General features: G+C 33.0%; 1 protein-coding gene across 4 annotated transcripts in view; it reads left to right on the top strand.

The window, feature by feature from the left end:
* Nucleotides 1–22,320, top strand: part of RBBP8 (RB binding protein 8, endonuclease) — a 151,232-nt gene extending 128,912 nt beyond the window's left edge. For all 4 annotated transcript variants that reach the window (XM_037805974.1, XM_037805973.1, XM_037805972.1 and 1 more), the window contains exons 10-19: nucleotides 3,409–3,518; nucleotides 4,942–5,839; nucleotides 5,919–6,045; nucleotides 8,036–8,124; nucleotides 9,595–9,703; nucleotides 11,405–11,539; nucleotides 12,814–12,883; nucleotides 16,318–16,414; nucleotides 19,113–19,254; nucleotides 21,824–22,320. In XM_037805974.1, the coding sequence (XP_037661902.1) occupies nucleotides 3,409–3,518; nucleotides 4,942–5,839; nucleotides 5,919–6,045; nucleotides 8,036–8,124; nucleotides 9,595–9,703; nucleotides 11,405–11,539; nucleotides 12,814–12,883; nucleotides 16,318–16,414; nucleotides 19,113–19,254; nucleotides 21,824–21,921 (1,875 nt within the window). In that variant the 3' untranslated portion in view covers nucleotides 21,922–22,320. The remainder of the gene's footprint in view (nucleotides 1–3,408; nucleotides 3,519–4,941; nucleotides 5,840–5,918; nucleotides 6,046–8,035; nucleotides 8,125–9,594; nucleotides 9,704–11,404; nucleotides 11,540–12,813; nucleotides 12,884–16,317; nucleotides 16,415–19,112; nucleotides 19,255–21,823) is intronic.
* The last annotated feature ends 1,545 nt before the right edge of the window (nucleotides 22,321–23,865 follow it).

The following is a 23,865-nucleotide window of genomic DNA, read 5'->3' as shown; positions in this document are numbered from 1 at the left end:
TATTTAACTTTCTCAGGAACCTCCAAACTGTCTTCCACAGCAGCTATACCATTTTACATTCCCACCAACAATGAATGAGTGTGCCTGTTTCTCCATATCCTCCCCAACACTTGTTATTTTTATTTACTACTAGCCTTTCTAGCGGTTATGAAATGGCACTAGAAATGTCTTCCCTTTGCACTTCCCTAATGGCAAATGATGTTAAGCACCTTTTCATGTGTTTTTTGGCCATTTGTGTATCTTCTCAGGAGAAATGTCTATTCAAGGGTTTTGCCCATTTTTTAAATGGGTTGTTTGAGTTGTAGGATTTCTTTATATATTCTGGATGTTAAACCTTTATCAGATATATAGTTACCAAATATTTTCTCCCATTCTTTAGGTTGTCTTTTTATTCTTATGATGAAGTCCTTTGATGCATGAAAGATTTAAATTTTGTTGAGGTTCTTTTATCTAGTTTTTCTTTTGTTGCTTGTGCTTTGGTTATAAAGTCTAACAAACCATTGCTTAACACAGGGTCCTGAAGATGCTTCCCTATGTTGTCTTCTAGTTTTATAGTCCTAGTTTTTATATATAGGTCTTTGATCCTTTTTGAGTTGATTATATGGTGTGAGATAGGAGTCCAACTTCATTTTTTTGCACATGGACATCCAGTTTTCCCGGCACCATTTTTTGAAGAGTGGACTTGGCACCCTTGTCAAAAATCAGTTGGCTATATATGTAAGGGTTTATTTCTGAACTCTCAATTCAATTTCATTGGTTTATATGACTGTCCTTGTACTAGTACCATGCTGTTTTGATTACTGTGGTTTTATAAGTTGTAGGACTGGGAAGTGTGAGTTCTCCAACTTCATTCTTCTTTTTGAAGAAGTCTTTGGCTATTCAGGGTCCCTTACCCTTCCAAAAAGTCATTCCAAATTACCCTTTGGTGACTGACTTGTCCATTTTTGCAAAGAATGCTGTTGGAATTTTGATTGGATTGCATTGACTCTGTAAATTGCTTTGGGTAGAATTGACATCTTAAGAATATTTAGTCTTCCAATTCATGGACACAGAATGTCCTTCCATTTACTTAGGTTTTCTTTTATTTCTTTTAGCAATGTCTTGTACTTTTCTGCATAAAAATCCTTTACATCCTTAGTTAGATTTATTCCTAGATGTTTCATTCCTTTAGTTACTATAGTAAATGGAATTATTTTTCTTGATTTCTTCTTCAGATTGTTCATCACTAGTGTATAGAAACATTACTGATTTCTGCATGTCTATATTGTACCCTGCCACCTTGCTGAATTCATTTATTAGTTTCATTAGTTTTATTGTGGATTTCTCCAGGATTTTCTGTATATAGGATCATATTGTCTGAAAATAGGGGAAGTTTTACTTCTTCATTTCCAATTTGGATGCCTTTTTTGTATTTTTGTTACCTAACTGCTCTGGCTAGAACTTCTAGGACAGTGTTGAGTAACTGGTGACATTGAGCATCCTTGTCTTAGTCCTGATCTTAGAGGTAAAGCTTTCAGTCTTTCACCATTGAGTATGATGTCAGCTGTTGGTTTTTCATGTATGCCCTTTATAATGTTGCGGAAGTTTCCTTCTGTTCCTAGTTTTCTAAGTGTTATTATCAATAAGGATTTATTGACAATTTATTGACTGGATTTTGTCAAATGCCTTTTTGCATCAATTGAGATGATCATATGTTTGTTTGTTTTTTTTCCCATTCTGTTAATCTAGTATATTACATTAATTGATTTTCTTATGTTGAACCACCCTTGCATACCTGGGATGAATTCCACTTGTTCATAATGTAGAATTCTTTTTCATTTCTGATTTTAGTTATTTGTATCCTCCCCTTTTTTTTCTTTGTCAGTCTAGCTAAAGGTTTGTCAATGTTACTGGTCTTTTCAAATAACCAAGTTTTGGTTTTGTTGATTTTTTTATTTCTCTTTCTCGTTTATCTCCTTTCTAATCTTGGTTATTTCCTTCCTTCTGCTCACTTTGACTTAATTTGCTGCTCTTTTTCTAGATCTTCCAGCTGTGGGGTTAGGGCTCAGATTTGAGATCTTCTTTTTTTAATGTGGGCATTTAAAGCTATAAATTTCCCTACCAGCACTGCCTTTGCTGTATCCCATTAATTTTGTTATGTTGTATTTTCATTTTCATTTGCCTCAAAATATTTCCTAATTTTCCTTGCAATTTTTTTTCTTTGATGCATTGGCTGTCCTAGGTTTTAAAATGCAAAGGCATAGAAAGTAATAACTCTATGGTTTGGGGCATACAATATATAAAGACATAATTTTTAACAAGTACAACAAAAATGTGGAGGGACAGAGAGTTACAGGAATGGTGTATATGAATACTATTGAAGTTGGTATCAAATCAGATGTGATTGTTATAGATTTAGGATGTTAGATATTAGCCCTATGGTAACTGTGGAGGATATATATGAAAAATATAATCAGAAAGCAATGAGAAGGGGCTCAAAGTGGTACAGTACAAAAAAATCAAATGACATTGATTGAACGTAGGCAATAATGGAAGAATTAAGGGTCAAAAAAGGTATGAGTTACAAACAAAATAGCAAAAGGGCAAAAGAAAGTCCTGTATTATCTGTAGTTACCTTAAAAGTAAATGGATTAGACTCTCTAGTCAAAAGGCAACTGTATGCTGTTTCGAAGAGACTCACCTTAAATTTAAAGACACCAGTAAATTAGAAGTAAAAGGAAGAAAAAAATATATGCCATGTATATAGCAACCAAAAGAAAGCTGGGGTAGCTGTACTAATATCAGATAAAATAGACTGTTAGTCAAAAACTGAAACAAGGGGCAGAGAAGGTCACTGTATACTGATAAAGGGGTCAATCACCAGGAAGACACAACAGTTATAAATAAATATAGGCATCTAAAGGCAGAACCCCCAAATATATGAAGCAAATATTGACAGAGCAGAAGAGAGAAATAGATGATCTACAGCAATAGTAGGAGATTTAAATATACCACTTTCATTAATGTATAGAACATTTAGTCAGCGGTAAGTAAATACAAGATTTGAACAATATATGCTAAACCAAGTAAACCGAACAAATAGATATAGAACACTTGAGCCAGTAGCAGCAGAATATACATTCTTCTCTAGTGTACATGGATCATTCTCCAGGATAGGTCACAAAACAGTTCTCAAATTCAAAAATGTTGAAATCATACAATATGTCCTCCAACCACAATGGATTGAAGCTAGCAATGAATAACAGAAGAAGAACTGGATAATTCACAAAATATGTGTTAATTAAACAACATACTCTAAAGCATGTTTTTGAGGTTCATCCACACTGTAGCATGTATCTGTACTTCATTCATTTTTATGGCTGAATAATATTTTATTGCATGCATGTGCTTCATTTTTTACTATTGAAGGAATCTCAAGATCCCATGAGTCCTCTTGATGATGAGCTCTACCACTGTCTGGAAGATCACAAGAAACAGCCTTTTGAAGAACCCACAAGAAATGATAAAGATGGTTTAAGGTAATTGGGACACTTTGTTTAAAAAAAATTTTAATAAGCAATTGATGAGATCCTACTATTATGAGTTTCATATATATAATTAAACCATGATCCTCAGCATATAGTTTGTTATTCTTTTGTTAATTTTTATTTTAAAAATGTTTCTTCCAATTTTTGACTTATTGTGGGCTTTGTGCATAATAATCAAGAGTTGGATATAATTTTTAGATACTTTTTGTACTTTTATCAGGCAGTACTTAAAAGTTCCCAGCCTCATTACTGTGCCTGTTTAATGACCCAGTCATTCCTTCTGGGTTTGTATTTCCAAACTATTTACAAAAAGCAAACGTTGTATAAAATGCGTCCTTCAGTGGGATTGGGAATGCCATAAGGACCAAACTCCACTTTGTCTAGTTTATGGATGGATGTGTAGAAAAGTAGGGGAAGCAAACAAACAGACAAAGGTACCCAGTGTTCTTTTTTACTTCAATTGCTCTTTTTCACTCTAATTATTATTCTTGTTATTTTTGTGTGTGTGCTAATGAAGGTGTCAGGGATTGATTTAGGTGATGAATGTACAACTATGTAATGGTACTGTAAACAATCGAAAGTACAATTTGTTTTGTATGACTGCGTGGTATGTGAATATATCTCAATAAAATGATGATTTAAAAAAAAAAAAAATGCGTCCTTAAGCTTGGATGAGCCTCCAAGATTGTATAACACCTTTTTACTAATTTCAGAATATCAATTAATAATACCTATATTTATGTAACATTTGATACTTAAAAGAGTTCTTGCTTTTAGGTAAATATCATATTTAATATGTCATCATAGTAACTCACTGAAGTAGGATTTATTATACCCATTTTTTTTTAACAGATGACAAAGATACAGCTCATGAGAGGTTAAATGTCTTGTTTAAGGCCACACAGCTATTAAGTACTAGAGCCAGAACTTTCACCCAGTGCATTTCTTCAAACTTAAACCTGGTGTTCTTTCTACTACCACTGTTCTTTTTGCTAGAGGCAAGCTAGGTCTTAATTTATCTTCAATTCTGTAGTGTAAGAATTTTGTTTCTGGAAGTTGCTTTTGACAAGATTTCATAACAACAAAAGAATTTGGGTCCCCAGTGGAATTTATTATAATGTGATTTCTTATATAGTGAAGTTATTTAAGTTGCTTGGAAAACATTTTTATAGATGAGCATATCATGGTAATGAGACACAGTTTCCCATATCATTTCCTCTGTGTTTTGTAAGCCAAATGAAAGGAATTCGGCAACTATACCCTATCTAAATTTTGATTAATCTTCTGCTCTAATAGGTAGGTAAGACTTATTAATAATTCTGTATTAACAATAGCTTCCTCATTATTCTTTTCTCTTAATTTTTACACAATTTTTTAGTAGAGAAAAAAGTTCTAACACTCTTAAATTACTTAGATTTTCAGATTCTACTTCAAAGACTCCTCCCCAAGAAGAATTGACTACTCGGGCATCATCTCCTGTATTTGGAGCTACCTCTAATGTGAAAAGTACTTTAGGTTTAAATACAAGCTTGTCACCTTCTCTTTTAGAGACTGGGAAAAAAAACTACCTGAAAACAGCCACTTTAAACAATACTTCTAATTCCAGATCAGAGAAAACTAGATCAAAATCTGAAGATAGCATCTTTTTCACACATCATAATCTTGGGTCTGAAGTGAACATGATCATTAACCAGTCATCTTCTAAAAAGCAGATGCTTATAAATAAAAATATAAATGAGTCCAGAGGTGCACAGGATAGTACTGATCACATTAAAGATGCCATTACTGATAAAGATAAACATTTAGTGCCTTTGAAACCATTGGGAGGCAGAACATTCAAAAGGAAGAAAACTGAGGAAGAAAGTGACCATGAAGTAAATTGCCCCCAAGCCTCTTTTGATAAAGAAAATGCTTTTCCTTTTCCAACGGAGAGTAATTTGGCCATTGGTGGAGACTATGTGATGGATAAACCTCTGGATCTGTCTGATCGGTTTTCAGCTATTCAGCGTCAAGAGAAAAGCCAAGGAAGTGAGACCTCTAAAAACAGATCGAGGCAAATGACTCTTTATGAGGCTTTGAAACCTGTTCCAAAGAGTTCTTCCTCAAGTCGAAAGGGCTTGAATGGGAGCTGCATGTTAACCAGAGATTCCCCAGAGGATCCCTGTGTGCAAGAATGCATCCTCCAGTCCTTGAGTAAATCCTCCCCAGATAATAAAACATCATTACAAATAAAAGAAGAAAATCCTGTCTTCAAAATCCCACCGCGTCCACGTGAAAGTTTGGAGACAGAGACTCTTTTTGATGACATGAAGGTTTGTGTTAAGTTCAAGTATTTTGATTAAAATGTTGTTTGTGATTTCATCTAGATATTAATAATTTTTTCCGTTTTAGGGTGCTGGTTCTCGTGAACCAATAAAAATGAAAACCAAGTCAGTTCAAGGAGCGTGTGAACTTGCATCAGTTCTTCAGTTAAATCCATGTAGAATTGCTAAAACAAAGCTTCTACAAAACAATGACGGTATATACGCTATAAATATTATTTCCATTCTTTTATAATCACTTTAACTTGCATATTGTAATATGACATTATTTACATTCTTTGGATAGATTAAATTGTTTGGAGGTAAAAATCTTATTTCTTCCTGCATGTTTCTGTTTTTATGGGATGATTCTCTCTAGTTTCATTTTACCTATGGATTTCCTTGTTCTTCGGCTTTCAGGAAAAAATGAGTTGAGATATTTTAATGCCTTCTTTTATAGGTGATTATATGGAATCACTTATTTTATGTAGTTATTTCTTATTTTCTTTACAAAAGCTTTAAAAATTTAAATACAGAATTTTAAAGAGTAAAATGTAGAATTTTCATCACTGAAATCTTGTTCTTCACCCCATAAGTAGCCTGTCCTTTTTCCTTTGCATTTACATGTATATCTATGTACATATATTTATACATACATCTGTATAGGTTTTTAAACTTATTGTTTGAAAACACTATTGCTCTAACATATAAATGAATCTCAAATATTTCTCTATTTAATATACAGTATTTTTTCTGTTTTTATTCTTTGCGAAATTATTCCTTCATTCTGGGTTTATTTTTCTTTTTTTTTTTTAACTTTGTTTTATTAGTGAAGTTGTAGGTTTACAGAAAAATCATACAGAAAGTTCAGGGTTCCTATACACCCCCAGAAATATATTTTTTAGTTGTTCCTCAAGCAGGGGTTTCAGTCTTTGTGTGAAAACATCTTTTTACTCTCATTCCTAACGATTTTAGCTTTTTGTTTTTATTTTTTATTCTTTTCATGACTGCTCTAGCGATTATAGTATAACTACTTAACCTGTCAGTCTACTTAGAGTTAATATTGTACTACTAGATCTATAATAACTACTTCATGTAGTCATTATGTATTATATCTACATACGTTGAAAGCCCCTCCAGACAATGTTATGATTTTATCTTTTTTAAAAAATTTTTATTGCAATATAATTCATATACTGTGACATTTAGCCATTAAAGTGTATAGTTCAATCGTTTTAGTTTATTAGTTGTGCAGCCATCACTACAATCTATATTTAGAACATTATCACCCCAAAGAGAAACCTCTTATTCTTTAGTACTCACTCTCTATTTCCCACCCCCTGCAATCCTCTCCAACTCCACAGCCCTTGTTAACAGCTAATCTACTTTCTGTTGCTATAGATTTGCCTATTCTGGACTTTCATATAAGTGGAATCATATAATATGTGCTCTTTTGTGACTTCTTTCACTTAGCATATATTTTTGATTTTCATCCATGTTATTCTTCATTCAGCACTTCATTCCTTTTTATTGCCAAATTCCATTGTAAGGATATATCACATTTTATTTATCCAACAGTTGATGGATTTTTAAGTCGTTACTTTTTTTGGCTATTATGAATAATGGTGCTATGAGCATTTTGTCCAAGTTTTTGCCTGGATGTATGTTTTCATTTCTCTTGGTTTATACTTAGGAGTGCAGTTGCTGGGTCATGTGCTAATTCTGTGTATAACCTTTTGAGGAACTGCCAAACTATTTTCCAGAGCAGCTATACCATTTTGTATTCCTACCGGCAGCATGTGAGGGTGCCAATTTCTTCACAACCTCACTAGCACTTTGTTATTATCTTTTTAAAATTATAGCCATCCAAGTGTGTATGAAGTGATACCTCAGTGTGGTTTTGATTTGCATTTTCCTGATGGCATTCTCTGATCTGTATCTTTCTCTATCCCCCATGTTGAGCATCTTTTGTAGTGCTTTTGGCCGTATGTATATTTTATTTGGGCAACTGTCTATTCAGATCCTTTGCCCATTTTAAATTGGGATATTTGTCTTTTTTATTGAGTTGTAAAAATTATTTATATAGTCTAGATACAAGTCCCTTATCAGACATGATTTGCAAAAATTTTCTCTCATTCTCTGGGTCCCCATAGTGTCTTGGTGAGAAATTTAGAAATCAGTTTTTAATTTTGTATGTTTTCTCCTAAGAGGTATCTTTTGAAAATATCCAGTGGAGTATAGATCCAGGAGCAGACCTTTCTCAGTATAAAATGGATATTACTGTAATAGATACAAAGGTAAGTCAAAAAGTAAGAAATGAAGGCCCATTTGGTTCTTATTCTAGTGGATTCTTGGTCAGCCTCCTCTCGGCTTACTCTGACCTTGAGATAATCATTTCTTAAAACTTCAGTTTATCTATTTCAGAAAACTAAAAAATGAAATACTTGTTCTTCCAGACTTATGATATTTTTGAAAAGGTAATAACACTTTCTGACTTTAAAAATAATTGAAAGTGCTGTTTACAGATTTTTTTTTGTTTTACTGTTTATCACAGTAACCTCTAATGTATCTTTATTAGCTTTCTTTTTTTACCATTTTTATTAAAATATATTCACATACCATACAGTCATCCAAAGTGTAAAACAGTTATTGGCAGTATCATTATATAGTTGTGCATTTATCACCACAGTCAATTTTTGAACATTTTCATTACTCCAAAAACTAAAAATAAGAATAAAAATAAAAGTAAAAAGAACACTCTAAATGTCCCATACTCCTTCTCTCCCATATTAGTCATTTACTTTTTGTCCTCATTTTTCTACTCTTTTGTCCATACACTGGGTGAAGGGAGTATGAGCCATAGGTTTTCACAATCACACAGTCACACCATATAAGCAATGTTGTTATATGCTTGCCTTCAAGAATCAAGGATACTAGATTGCAGTTCAACAATTTCAGATATTTCCTTCTAACTATTCTGATAAACTAAGAACTAAAGAGGGATATCTATATAACATATAAGAGTTACTTCCAGAATGACATCTCAACTCCATTTGAAATCCCTCAGCCACTGAAACTATTTTGTTTCATTTTTCTTCCTCCTCTTGGTCCAGAAGGTCTTCTCAATCACACGATGCGAGGCCCAGGCACATCCCTGGGAGTTATAACCCATGTTGCCAGGGAGATTTACATCCCTGGGAATCATGTCCCATGTAGTGGGGAGGGCAGTAATTTTTACCTGCCAAGTTAGCTTAGAGAGATGCCACATCTGAGCAACAAAAGAGGTCCACCCAGAAAAGACTTCGTTACTACCAATTGGCAGTTTTTAAAAATACTATATAATTTTTAAAACTCAAAACTCAGTAGACATTTTTTTTGGCTTTTATTTAGATTCTATATAGTTTGAGAAGTTCTCTTTCACTTTATAGCATATTAATGGTATTTAGCAGTGCTAGAATAATATATACCCATCAAGAAATCAAATTTTATTTATAAAATTGTAGGTGTTAATGTACATTTGCATTCATTATTGTGAGGCAGATTGGAGAAGAAAGACAGAAAATCAGAGGCATTCAATGGTAAATAACTCTCCCTTTCCTTTGTAGCAGTCCTCCTTTTCCTAGGCTTGAGAGGGATTGTATATTCAAGCTAAAATGTTTTACAGGCAATAAAACCTAAATCAATATCTATTCCTCACATGTAATAAGTAAATAAAGGCCATAAAGAGAAAATTGTTAAAATTTTGAATTTTTTAAATGTTTATTCAGGATGGCATTCAGTCAAAATTAGGAGAGACAGTGGACATGGACTGTACGTTGGTTAGTGAAACTGTGCTTTTAAAAATGAAGAAGCAAGAGCAGAAAGAAAAAAGTACAAGTAAGATTTTGTTTTGTTTTGTTTTTTTAATTTTAACAAAAATGTAGAAAGAAGTTTATAGTCATACTATTATACTGTTGAACACAAGTGACCTATGATTTATTTGTAGACAACAAATAAGTTTTTTCTCCTATTCTGTTACTTTTAGGTTTCTCTTAGTAAAGCTCAGTTTCAGTATTTCAGGAAAAAAAATCTTTAGCCCATTTGTACTTTGTATTTCAGGAATCATTATAGTTTCCAGGGATCAGCAAACCACAGCCGGCTTCCTGTTTTGTAAATAAAGTTTTGTTGGAACATGGCCTCACTCAACAATGGCAGAGTTGAGTAGTTGCTACAGATACCTTATGGCCTCACAAACCTAAAATATTTACCATCTGGCCCTTTAAAAAACAGTTTGCCAATCCCTGGTTTAGACTTTCTTTTACAAAGGTGTAAAAGGGAATCTCAAGTCTAGTGTTAGAAATATGATCTACCAAAGCGATTTGGTAAGGGGAAAAAAGGAGGATTCTATTGAGAAGTATTAGTATAAATTTGCAAATTAGCAGTAAACTAAGAATGATAGTGTATATGCTGAGTCACTCTGTCATATTCTGCCTCTATAAAAAAGGCCCGACAAAGTAAAACTTACTTTTTAACATTTAGAATTGGTTAAAAATGAAATATACCACTGAAAGCTGCCAGTTACTGCTCATATTTCAATTCAAAAAATATTTTTTGAACTTTCTACTCTGTGTTAGACTTACCAGGTTGTGTGGTAGATAGATCAATAATAATACTGCCCTCAAGTATTTCACAGTCACAAGTCAGACCTACAAAAAATAAATCAATCGCTTAACATTGTGATTTATTAACAGTACACATAGAGTACTTTGGGAATGCCTAGCACAGTGCTTTGCACATAGACGTTATATTTTATTTACAAATTTGACTCTCTGAATGCAAAATAAACAAGTATTTAATTATTAAATATTGAACTGCAATTCTGTGCCTGAAACTGTTCCAAGAACTGGAGATAATTAGTAAACAGAACAAAAGTACCACCCCCATGGAGCCTACATTCTAAGGGAGAAAAACAATAAACAAGCAAATATATGGTATGATAGATGATGATAAATGCTGGGAAAAGATGAAATTAGGATAGATTTGCAGAGCTATTTCATACAAAGTAATCTTGGCAGACCTATATTGTCATACTTGTTAGCCGCCTAGATTTATTTCTCTGTTTTCTTAAACTGGTGTAATTTAAATGTGATTATGTAACGGGAAATGTAATTAGACTTCTGAAGATGAACTTAGCACTTTTGCATATCAACTATGGAATTGAATTCATTATTACTGATGATGATGAAAGAAACACTTTTGTTGCCACTTCTTAGAAAAGTAAGCAGGTAAGCAAAATTCTATAGAGATTTTAATGTCAGCTATTTATTTACTTTTTTCATTATGATATATTTTCTGTTTTAATGTTTATAAAAGGTTTGGTTCTGTGACAACAGCAAAAACATTAGCATTATTTTCATATGAGTAAAGGTAATTTGAAGCCATAACAGAAAGTCTTTATGAATGCTCAGTAACCATCCCAATGACTTGGTGATTTATTCTCACCTCATGCACATTGGAATTATTGTGTCAATTACGATGAGTTTTTACATAGAAAGTAAAAAGCTTGATGTTGCCCTAAGTCAGTGCTCTTACATGTAGATGGAGAAAGAAAAATGAATGACAGCTTGGAAGATATGTTTGAGCGGACAACACATGAGGAATATGAATCCTGTTTGGCAGAAAGTTTCCCCCAAGTAGCGGAAGAAAAGGAGGAATTGTCAGCAGCTACAAACAGTAAGGCTGTTTTTAAGTGTTACTTGTCGTTTACACAAGTTCAGTAAATTAAGTCTTCGAGCTAATCAACAGAGGTTTGATGAGGTTAAAGTTTCATGTTTCTTGTGTAAATTTTTTTTTTAACTTTAAGATAATTTCAGGCTTACAGAGTAGTGTAAAAAATAGTTCAGGGAATTGCCCTATACCTTTCATCCAACTTCCCCTTATAGTTACATCCCATAGAACATTTATCAAAACCAAAATTCATCTTGGTTCAGTAAATTTTTTCTTAATATAAGCATAAAGTTTATAAAACTTTTGAGAAATTTCTGTGTTATGTAATAAATTAATTGTAATCAGTCAGGAGAAAGCATTGTAGAAAATTCAGACCCATCTTCTGCTATGAATGTTTTACTATCCCAGACAAAATTCCTCACGCGACTGTGTTTGTCAGTCTTGTTAAGATCTGTTTCAGTAGAAGCAGTAATTTTATAATGTAAGGAAGCAATCAAATGAAGAATACTATATCCTAATTGAAATTGTAAGTAGATAATCTGGATTGAAAGTTAATTAAAATGCTTGCTAAATATCTCATTTTTCTTATTATGAGTAGTAAAGTGGTCAGGATGTTTAGTCTAATGCAAAGATTGTTTTATAATCATTTAAATGAACATACCATCTGCTGTGGCACAGTCTATCTCAATTATGTTTTCTTTATGTTTCCATCACATTTTTAAAATGACAGCCCTTAGCTCAAAGTGAATGAGACTTTAACCAGAGTTACGGAATAGCATCTTTTGCTTGCTCAATCCATGGCAAAAACTTGATCAAGTAAATTTTGTTATAAAAAATTACATCAGTGGTAGGATCCATGAATTGTAGTTCTTATTTTGTCAGCAATTTTCTGATAAGTTTTCTAATCTTTTTATTTCTTAGTTATAACCTACCTAATTGTAAAAATCAGCAGGTTTAAAAATGGTACTTATGAAAAGCTATTTGTTGTTATTTAGTGCCAAATGATAATAAAAGGCATTTGAGTAGTTCTTTTAAAGTTCTAAAATACTTTCAGAGATAAGATATTTAGCTATGGTAATTCTAAGGTAAGTGAGACAATCAGCATGTTCCTTATTTTGCAGATGGAAAAAAGTGGGGGAAAGTGGTTATAGAAAATTCAAATGATTTGCCCAGGACCTATAAAAATGGAAGTTTGGGTACTTGTCAGTATTTTCCAAACAAATTAATTATTTCCCAGTAAGTTCTATATTCAGTTTGTGGTGTGCTTATTTTGTTTACAGCCTGTGGTGATAAACGTGATAAAGTCAAGCAGAAAGCATTTGTGGAGCCATATTTTAAAGATGATGAAAGGTGAGTCAGTCTTGATTAAAACCAGCAATGTGAAGAAAAAAGAGCTATCTTTATCAGAGTATCTCTAAGCTGTTAAATTGCTACTTTGGTTAAAATATGATATACATCATTTATTTTATGGCCATAACAAAAAAGAGACTCAAGCATAAAGATGACAAATTGTACAAATAAGGAAATTTTTACCAAAACCACCCATTTTTTGGCAGTGGTAATAGTTATTTTCTCTGATTTATTATAACAAATATCTTATTTTTATTCTATTCTATTTTAAACTTTGGGCATTTATTAAATTATATACTAAACTTTTATACAGTATAAGAATTTAAATGGTGAGTGTTCGATTGTGCTTCAGAATTATTTTATGAGGATTTTTAAACCTTTTTTAAAAAACTTCAGACATTGATTTTGAACTATAAAGCCTCTTTCTGCCTTTTGGACAAGGATTGCAAATTCTTTTATTTTCAATCATGTGCTATTCATTGTTGAAATAAGAGATAGTCGTGCATTCAAAACAGTTTTTTTAAGCTTTTTGCCGTTAAGTTCCGATGTTGGCAAATTGAGTCACTCAATAAGCAGTTTTTCTTTATACTTTTTTTCTGTTGAGAAATTTAGAAATCCAACAGGCCAAGATAAATTTTCATTGATACCTGTAAAACTCTAATAGATGAGAGCTGTCATTTTGTTTTTAAATGCTTAATTCTTTCCCTTTATCAGTTTTCCAGAGAAAAGGTGCTTTAGCATCCCAAATGTGACTAGGCAGGTTTTTGTTTTTGTTTTTTTTGAAGTATCATGAAGTCATGGGTTTAAATATAATTGATGTATTTGTTGTTATCCTTATTAATACTCAAATTGCCCCATATTTGCCCAAGAGCACCCTCTTTGAATTGACACTACTGTAGTAATCTTTCATAGCTTCCTTGATTTTTGCTGTAATAAGATGTTCTAGACTCTCTTGTATACTTACAGCTTTGGCCAAGAATCTATATTTCTCCAGGAGCCCTAGTTTCTTTTAGTGAGACGTAGTACCTTAATAGTCTGAGCATTAGGGTTGCTCGTTGCCAATTAGTTATTAATCTATAAACCTCCTCCGTCTTACCTCCTCCTTTCCTGCCTGCTAAAAATCCCGTTCTCAATGCCAGCAACATAATTCCTCATTTTACTTTATTCCACAATATATGCACAGAGTAGTCTCAGTAATATATACCACCATGAATAATATGATTAATGAAAATGGTATAAGACTGTGTGTGTTTTTTGTCCTGTAGATATGTCCTTTTAGAAATGTAGTCAAATCTTGTTTTTAAGTCACTTTGAGCTCATTATTTTCTGTGTACCTCATGTCACTAACTCAGTGTCTGATTTTCATTTTGCTTGATTTCTTAGGAATTTTTTCTTTTCATATTTAATTCTTTTTAAAAATTCTGTAAAATAGGTACATGGTAGCAGAGGCTACAAAACAAGGTATATTCAGAGAAGTCTAGCTTCTATCCTTGTTCCCTTTGTCCTATTAGTTCCCTATCCCTGTAGGTAACAATTTGTTAAAAATCTATAGTTTTCCTTCCATTTTAAAAAATAAAAGCAAAAACATATATAGTTGTACTCTTCCCCCTTGGAAAAAATGGTAGAATGCTATACACACACACACACACACACCTTTTTCTACTTTGTTTTTTTTTTTTTTCACTTACCTATATATCCTGGACATCACTCGTAATAGTAGATATATAGTGATAAGTCTCATTTTTCTTCTTAGCTGCATAGTACTTCATTGTGTGACTTTACCATAGTTCATTCCCTGTCAGTGAATATTTGGATTGTTCACAGAGTTATGCTAGCACAGATAGTGCCTCAATGAATAGCCTTGTGCATTCTCTTTTCATATTTTTCCTGTTCATTTTCAGCGTAGACTCCTAGAAGTAGGAATGCAGAATAAAAACTGTCATTTTAAATGTTTCTTATTAAAGTTTGCTAACTTTTTTTTTTTTTAATATGAGTAGTTTCATTTATTCTGAAGCCATTAGATAGCTGGAGATTCGGGAGATGGATAAAGGTGTAAAGATGGTACAAGTCTCAGGATTAACATGGTTCCTTTCCTCACTGAATACTAGCAAACTGGGGAAATGAGTTGTATCAGGGAAAAGAAGCTTAGTAATCTGAGTTGAGGCTTTGAGTTCTATTACTGATGACAGTCTACTTGTAGATTCCCTGTTGCATTATGGTACACTACAAAAACTGAATAGATGGTATTCCAAGGAAAGGATATGGCCAAATTGTATTCTACATAAATTCAAGATTCCATAAACTATTTGAAAGAAAATATAGTTGTGCCAGTACTTTTTTATCTGTCTTTTCTTGGCTTTTCCTTTTTTAACTCACAGTTGCTCCAGAAACTTTAAAGTTGCTCACAAACTTTAAAATAAAGCAACTAAGCCCTTCTTTTAAAGGAAAGTGCTTCCCAGGGGTGCCTTACCCGAACTGTGGGTAAGAATACTTCAAAGATAGATGTGTTACCAACAAGTCATTTTGAAATCACTTTTTGTGAGTCAGACTGTTTAAGCTCACTGGAGATTTTTCTATTGTAAACGAAATATACATGCTGTCACCTAAGGCTTCATTTACCTATCTTTGTAAGTTTACAGATTTTCCTATATTGGGCTTTTTAAAGGTGGATACAAGTATATGAATAAGAAAATTTTATGCTTCTTAATTCCTTTTTTTCCCCAAAGTACTCCATAGCATATTAATCTTTACCACATTAATCCATACCTCAGTGACTTTGACCCTTTCTATGCTTTCATTTGTTCACAGTAGGATCTGATATATTTAAGGACAGGCACAAATGATGCTTGTACCTAATGTTTTGAAGAACTTGGGGTGGGTGGAGACAGAAAAAGGTTTTTGGTTTTTTGTGTTTTGTTTTTTTTTTTTGTTAGAAAATGGCAAATAGCCTATAAACAGATGAATCTTTTCTTTGAGGAGGAGTAGGTTGGCTCTGAAATCTCAGTTGTTAGTGCTAACTAGAAAACTGAGTTAACAGAAACATTATTTTCTTTTTTAGTTATGTTACAGTGTGGAACATACAGAATTGCTGAGTTTAGTAGTATATTCTTCCTTTTTTAATGTTATTATATTTTACCCCCAACCTAATTATTTTCAGCCAGTCAGAGGCAGAAATAGGAAATATTAATTAACTTTTTCAGTTACAGAGAAATATACTAAAAAAAACCTGACATATAGTAGGTACTCAATAAATATTTGATGAAAAATAGATGAAGAAATATTTGTTTCTTTTATAAGCATTTTGAATAAAATGAATGAATGTTTTAGGATTATTTCTACTCTGGGCTCCCACCCTTGTTAATTTAAATCCTAAACCAAGGATTTTGGTAGTACAAAATTGGTTTTATTTTTAATTTAACTGATTTTACCCTCAGAGAGACTAGCCTACATAATTTTCCTCATATTGAAGTGGTTCGGAAAAAAGAAGAGAGAAGAAAATTGCTTGGTCATACATGTAAGGAATGTGAAATTGTAAGTACTAATGTAAATACTGTCCAATTGTGTTTTTTTAGGTATGACTTGATCAGTCATAATGCATGATTTTAAAAATCATAGATCTTTTTGTATCTAGACACTTATCTTAAACCAGGAATAATAGGACCTGTGAGACATAAATAGGTAAAAGCAAAAGCCCTAAATATGTTAGGGTTTTCATTAAGTGAATCTGGAGTCTTAAGCCCTAGTTCTTATTAGCAGTTTAAGACATTTGTGTCATTTTTCTTCTCTATATTTACTTGTATTTATTTAATTTTCTCCCTTGTGTTATATTATGGCAAAGACTTTTACATAGATACCATTTGGGGAAATCTTTGATATATCAATAGGAAATTTTAATGTGTATTACTTAAACTAACAGTCTTGGGAAATGAGGTATATTCATAATTGTTTTTTTCTAAACTGGTACCTCCGTAAACTTTATTTTCCTTCCTAAACAAAATGTGATGAATAGGCTCTAGTTCATCCTTAGAAACATATTTTGTTCTCTGCTATCCATTAACTGTCAGATGCCTGCCTCCAACAGTTTATTTCCTCTTTTAAATTTCCTATTTAACAACTATGGGTTAGAAAATTTGATAAGCACATACATTAAAATTATCTGTGAAAATATGAATAGATTGCAGTGCAGGTAAGCATTTGGTTAGAAGTGAGCTCTCATACACTAATAGAGGTAGTATAAATTAGGATGACTCTCTTGGAAAGCTATTTGGCAATACAAACAAAACCTCCTATATCTTGAGTTTTCATAACACAAATTGAAAAGAATCATTTCTTAACTAAGGAACATAGTCGACACTTAAGTAGAGCTCTAGGTTTTAGATATAACCATCATTCTTTACAATCTGGAACAGATACTAGAAACAGTGCTAATTTGCTTTTCTTCTCCCAGAAATCATATCTTGTGCTGTCTGTTGTCCAGTCTCTGAAAACCATTGTTTCATACATTTTATATGTTGTTTTTGTTCAAGGTAGGGAGCTAAATCTGGTCCCTATTACTCCAACATGACCAGAAACAAAAGTGCCAGTCCCATGTATTTAAATGCCATCCATATGCTTATAGTTGCTAAATTTATCTCATTTCCTATTCCACATCTCTTCTTGGATGTATAATAGTCATCTCAGATTTCACATGTCCAAAAGCAAACACAACAATTTTACCGCCAGTTCCCAGACCTCATCTGTGAGTCTCCTATATGTTAGCAGTGGCAACTCCATTCTTTAGTTGTTTAAAACCAAAGATCTTCTAGTTATCAGCTACTCTTGTCTTTTCTTTCACACTCCATATCTAATCTGTCAGCAAATCCCATTGGTTGTACTTTCAAAACATACCATTTCCAGCCACTTTTTATTTCCACCTTTAACCCCTGGACCAAGAGGCACCATTGTATCTTTCCTGGACTTTTGAAATAGCTTTTAACTGTTCTCCTTATCTTTTTATTCTTGTCTCTTCACCGTGTACTCTCAACACAGCAGTGAATGATTGTTGTTTTTAATGATCTTTTAAAAACAAAAGTTAAATCATGTCACTCCTCTGTCCAAAACCTTTCATGTCTTTCCTTCTCACTTAAGAAATAAAATCCAGAGTACTTAACAGGCACAACAAACCCTGGCACCCTGCTTCCTCTCTGCCACTCCCCTACTTGCTCACTGTTTTACAGCTGCACTAGCCTCCTGTTGTTTCTCAAATATATTTTAACTTGGTAACATTTTTTTTCCCCAATAAACCATGATTCTCTAAGGTCTTTCCATCCCAAAGCTCAATAAGGTAAAAAAAATTCCTGTATTCATGGTGGGGGGATGGGTTCAGAGATAACTCTAGAGCCTTTGTTTAGTCTATGAAATAGAAAAATGTATTTAAAAACTGTTACTTCAAACTTAAGTTCTAGTCCTAAGTCTGGCACTTTGAATGGATAGTATCTCAGGCAAATTACTACTACTTTGATTTTCAGTTTCTCAAGTGCAAAGTGAAGGAATTGGCTAGGTTATATGATCCTATCATTTATGTTCTATTAAAATTTAAACTCCCTTTTTTGTTTTCTTTACATCTTGAGCTTGAAGACCTGTACAGTTTTTACATGCCAGTTTTATTCTGATTTGTATGAAGTTCAAGTTCTTTATGATCATATTTGAAAAGTACAGCTTAAAGGGAGAAGTTGTGAAACCTGTAACATTCAAATCTAAACTTTTATTTTTAAAAACTGTAGAGATATGAAAATTACTTTGAAGCATACATGTTATATCCATATGATGATTGAGAGCAGTGCTATTCAACGTGTGGGTCTCTGAATTTTTGTTTCTGGTCTGACAGAGATGCAGCGTTTGTACCAATATGTACTATATAAATCAACTATATCACTAAACACTGTAAAGTTCAGCTATAAAGTTCGTTGCAAGACTTTGTTGATGAAGGAAGCAGTATATTGTTTTACATTGCGACTCAAGCTCCTTTTTTCGTCTGTGAAACAAATACTTCACAGACCAGCACCAATTATTGTCAGCAATAATTAATAGTATAGCTAAGTATTAATTATTGTTATAATCAGTGAGTATTGTTTCCTTAGAATCTGAATACTTTAATAAAAATCTCCTGTAGCTTCTAGTTAATAATCAATAAGCATAATGCTCCATTTATTATTCCTGAGTGAAAAAGCTTATAAGCCTTTATTATTAGTATTATGCAGATATACCACCAGAAGAACGAGAAAAGAAGTTGGCTTCCTGCTCAAGACACCGATTCCGCTACATTCCACCCAACACACCAGAGAATTTCTGGGAAGTTGGTTTTCCTTCCACTCAGACTTGTGTGGAGAGAGGTGAGAGCATAGATTATAACATTTGGGAATTAATATATTTTTTTAAATGCCATGTATATCCAAGTCTGAACATTAAACATTTTTCCATGGTTCTCTTTTCTTTCTGCTATGAGTTGAGTGGTAGTTTTGTTTCATAAACACAAATTCCTAGAGATAAAAGGCTAACTTTCAATTCTTCAAGTAACTTAATTGAGATCAGAGATTATAATCGCTTAAACATGATTGTATATTTCTCCTGTTTTATTATTCAAATTTAGAAAGCAGATTATCTTTCATCTTATCATCAAAATGACCTTTAATATAATAAATAATATTATAAAAGTTACCACCATTTTAAGAACATTATTTTAAAGATAATACCCTGAATTTTGGATTTCAAAATCTTATTTATCCAGAATGCTTGATATTTATAAACCGCTTTTGGGTAAAAGGGGCTTTGTTTGGAAGATTGTTGATACACAGCCAGCTCCTTCAAATAAGGCACTTATATAATTTGAGAATGTATGCAGCTTAAAGCTGTTTAAAAAAATGTCATGAGTTGTGATTTTTGTTCTTACTATCTTATCAGCATGTTGCTAAAAAACATGGATATATGCTTTCCTTGATTTATATGAATTTTCTCCCTAAGTTTATTAGGTATAGTGTTCTGAAATCCTGGTGTGGCAGTAATTATCTTTGGGACAACATACTCCCATTTCTGTGCTCAGGGTCAGACTACCAACATGGACATTCCTAGCATTTGGGCGATACAATCGGTCATAACCATTAAGGTCTAAACTTCATTGCAACCATTGGTTTAAATGAAATGAAATTCTCTGGTGTCCTTAGCCTTTCAAGAGCTGTTCAGCTAAGCAGTGTCCATCTCACAAACCCTTTGTTGGGAAATATCATTCCAGGGGACTTGTAAGAGCATCTAATAGCCAGTCTTTTTGAAGGGAACTCTAATTCAAGATTTTACTCCCTTTATTACTATATTCTTAGGCTTTTTTTTTTCTTTGACATATTCAAAATCCATTCGTTATTAAAGGAATGTTGGCACAGAAATTCAGTTGAATATTTGTTTAAAAAAATGTACTCTTGTTTTATGAGGAATTTTATTTCAAAATCAACCTAAAATATGAAGAATAAACAAATAAATATATAAAGTTTAGTGTATGCCAAATATACCTCAATAAAACAGTTTGAAAAAAAAAAAACATAAGGGACAGAGTATATTAGCTAAGCAGGAACTTATCTTGAACCCTTTAATATTTTTTGCTGTTTTCTCTGTGGTCAGCAGAACACCCAGTTACAGGCTAAGTGTTCTTATCTTTTGGTTTAAAATACTAAGTGTTATAGGAATGTGATGTGTCTTCCTAGCTATGACTAGAAAATACAGTAATGTTCAGAATATTTATAATTTGAATTTTAGGTCATAAGAAGTTTAGTTAATTAGTAGTCTTCAGATCTCAGACTTGTATATGTAAGTTATAAACATGTAAAGATTGTATGCACAAGAAGGTATAATAGCACTGAATAAATATCAAATGATCCAAGTACTATCTAGAATTCCACTTCAGCTTTGCTATGGTGACTATTCTCAAGAATCTTAATGGTCTGGTTATATGACTAACAATGGGGGGGGCAGCGGTGGGAACCTTCCTCACTTTTGGAGAAGTTCCAGATATTTAGTTGTACTATATTTTTTCCCAAAAATGCAAAGTCTCTGATAGCTATTCTCATATTTCCATTTTCGCCACTTAGCAAGCCAGATTAAGTCCCTTTTGACATGGTATCTCTGTGCCTGGTCATCACATAGAATCAGACCTCTGGATACAACCTGAGTTAGCACCCTAATATATATATTTCTACTTTCTCTACTAACAAGCCAGATTAAGCCCCCTTTGATGTGGTATCTCTCTGCTTGGTCATCTTATAGAATCAGACCTCTGGATAGAGACTGAATTAGCACCCTAATAATAGCCCAGGAGTATTGCAGAGTACAATCCTCCCCTGCAGATTACATGATTGGAAGCACCTTGGGAGAATCCAATGGGTTACTAAATAATAATATACTAAAGAGTAAAGGAGCATGTTATCTAATGAAATAGTTACTGTGAAAAATCTTTTTGATAGGCACCTTTATCATAATGATAAAGAGTTCATGTTTAGCAGATTGTCCCCATTTGCATCCTGTGGGAGGCAGAATAAGAAAGTGCTTCAGAAGTCTCGTTCCCGGGTTAGATGGATCTTGGGAAAGGTCCCAGTTCTTACTTCCTAGCCTTGTAAATTTGAGCAAGTTATCTATTTTCTCTAAGCCTCCATTATCTCATCTGTGAAACAGGTACAGTTGAAAGCCACTTTGAAGGAACGTGAGAGTTATCTGAGACAATATATGTAAAATATGCTCTTATTATTATAAACTGGGAAACTGATCTTAATGAATCACTTGTCAACATCAGCCAGCTAGTAATCACAAGAATACGTAAACTTAGAAGGCATTAAATAAGACAAATGTTTACTGGATATATGCTGAAGGAAATGTATGTTGCAAATACAGTCCTCTAAATTTGTAATTTTTTTTTTTAAGGTTACATTAAGGAAGATCTTGATCCTTGTCCTCGTCCAAAAAGACGGCAGCCTTACAATGCAATGTTTTCTCCAAAAGGGAAGGAACAGAAGACATAGATGTAAGCAAAAGCTTGAGAACAGAGGACAGTTTTTTCTTTGATAGTTATTTATAGTTAAAATTAGTGTTAAAACTGTTTTTTTGATCTTCTATAAACTGATTTATAAATCGGTTTTCTATTGAAAATGTTTTTAAATGGCATTTAGCAACCACACAATTATTTAAAGTATAGATGAGAGTTCAAGTTGTATTTTCTTGCTTTTGCACCTTTAAAACAATAAGGTGTCTTCACTTTGCACTCTAATTAAAGAGACATTTATTTGGTAATATCTAATTACAGTTTCGAAAATATGATAGCTTTAGTGTGTGATTTGTTACCTTCATTTATTTTTCTTTTACTCCATCGTCCCTTGATATTTACATTCAGCATTGACTTCATTCTTTTAATCATTTGCTCTTCTGTAGGTCATACCAGTATCTGGCATTTAGGTCTTTTTTTTTTTTTTAGAAAAGGCTAAGTTTTGAATAGTCCTTTTAACTTTCCAGCTACTTTCTTTGTTGAATTGAAATGAGGTACTACTCCATAGTAAATTCCTTTTGAGGTGACCACCTCAAATTTTCCTTTTAATGTATGCTGTAAGTTGACATCATTCTCTGACATGATCATCTGATCATAATATGCCAGCATTCAGCATGTTTTTCCATCATACTTTTCTTTTTTCCTAGTGCAGTTTTCAAGCTGAATTTGCTGAGTTCTTCTCTGCCTATTGTGTTCAAGTTCAGCTGTATTATTTCTCTGGCTTGACGAATATAATCAGTTTTCAATTTGGCATCAAAATAGATTTCTCTATTTAGCAACTTTCAGTTCTCTAGGACTGAGCCACTAAGATGACTGACAACACCTGTGTCATCGTTTCTAGTGGCATCTTACTCTGTTTATCACCGTCTTTTTGTTTATCCATTTAATCCATATCTTGACAGCATTATTTAAATAGGAGTATTAAGACACTGAATGGAATGCCTCACAAAAGTCTGTATGACTTTGTAAATGTAATCATTACTTCTTGGGTTTTCCAGACTCTCTTTGCTAAGAGTCTAGTCTTCCTTGTTGATCATGGTTCCCATGTGAATAAATGGCATTGGTTTGTGTTCCCAACAAATAGGAAAGGAAAGGAAATTATATTTATTGAGTTTCTACTGTATTCTTTGGCCATCTAGGTGCATTGTTCGGCTTTGAATGTTATTGTGACTTTTTTATAATCCTATCGTAATTTCTATTCTGCACTTTTTTTCTCTTCCCAAATTGTTAATCCTGTGTGTGATTTTTGTTCTCTGCTAGTATCACCTAATCTCCCCACAATAACAATCATTTATTGGTTGCTTACTACACGCCAGGAACTGTGCTTTGCTCTTCACATAGATTTTTCTTCTTTTAATTCTCAAATTATCCTGTGAACTCATGTACCACTTATTAATTACAGTAAACTGTAAAAAATAGTTTCAGATTTCTTCTACCTTTCTGCTCTTCCTTACTTTGTATGTGGCCTTTATTCTTGTGGCTATAAAATAGCTGCACCATCTCTAGCATCATGTCCATGTTCTAGCCAGGAGTAAGAGAAAAGGAGAAAAGCACATGCCATTGATTTCTGTCTTCTTTTAAAAAGTTTTCCAGAAAGCCCCACCCAATAACTTCCCCTTATTCCTCAGTGGCCAGAGTTAGCACATGGCTATCTCCAATGTCTGGTAAAATGAAATTGGAACCCAGGATGGCCTAATTCTAGAATCGGAGTTCTTATCCATTAAAATATAATGCTTCTTAAAACGAGGAATCTTAGGGACATCTGGATTTGAACAGGGCACCACAGGATGTGCAGTTAGAAATCTACTTCCAGTGGATTTTGCTTTTTAAAAGGAGGCTTACACAGAGACAGGAAGTAAGAGATTATCTTCTTGATAGTAGCTTGGCAGCTATCCAACCTAGTTGTGGCTAGCACTTTTCATTT

This window comes from Choloepus didactylus, chromosome 16, assembly GCF_015220235.1.
Source record: "Choloepus didactylus isolate mChoDid1 chromosome 16, mChoDid1.pri, whole genome shotgun sequence".
Taxonomy (NCBI): Eukaryota; Metazoa; Chordata; class Mammalia; order Pilosa; family Megalonychidae; genus Choloepus; species Choloepus didactylus.
This window is presented reverse-complemented; position numbering and strand designations above follow the sequence as displayed.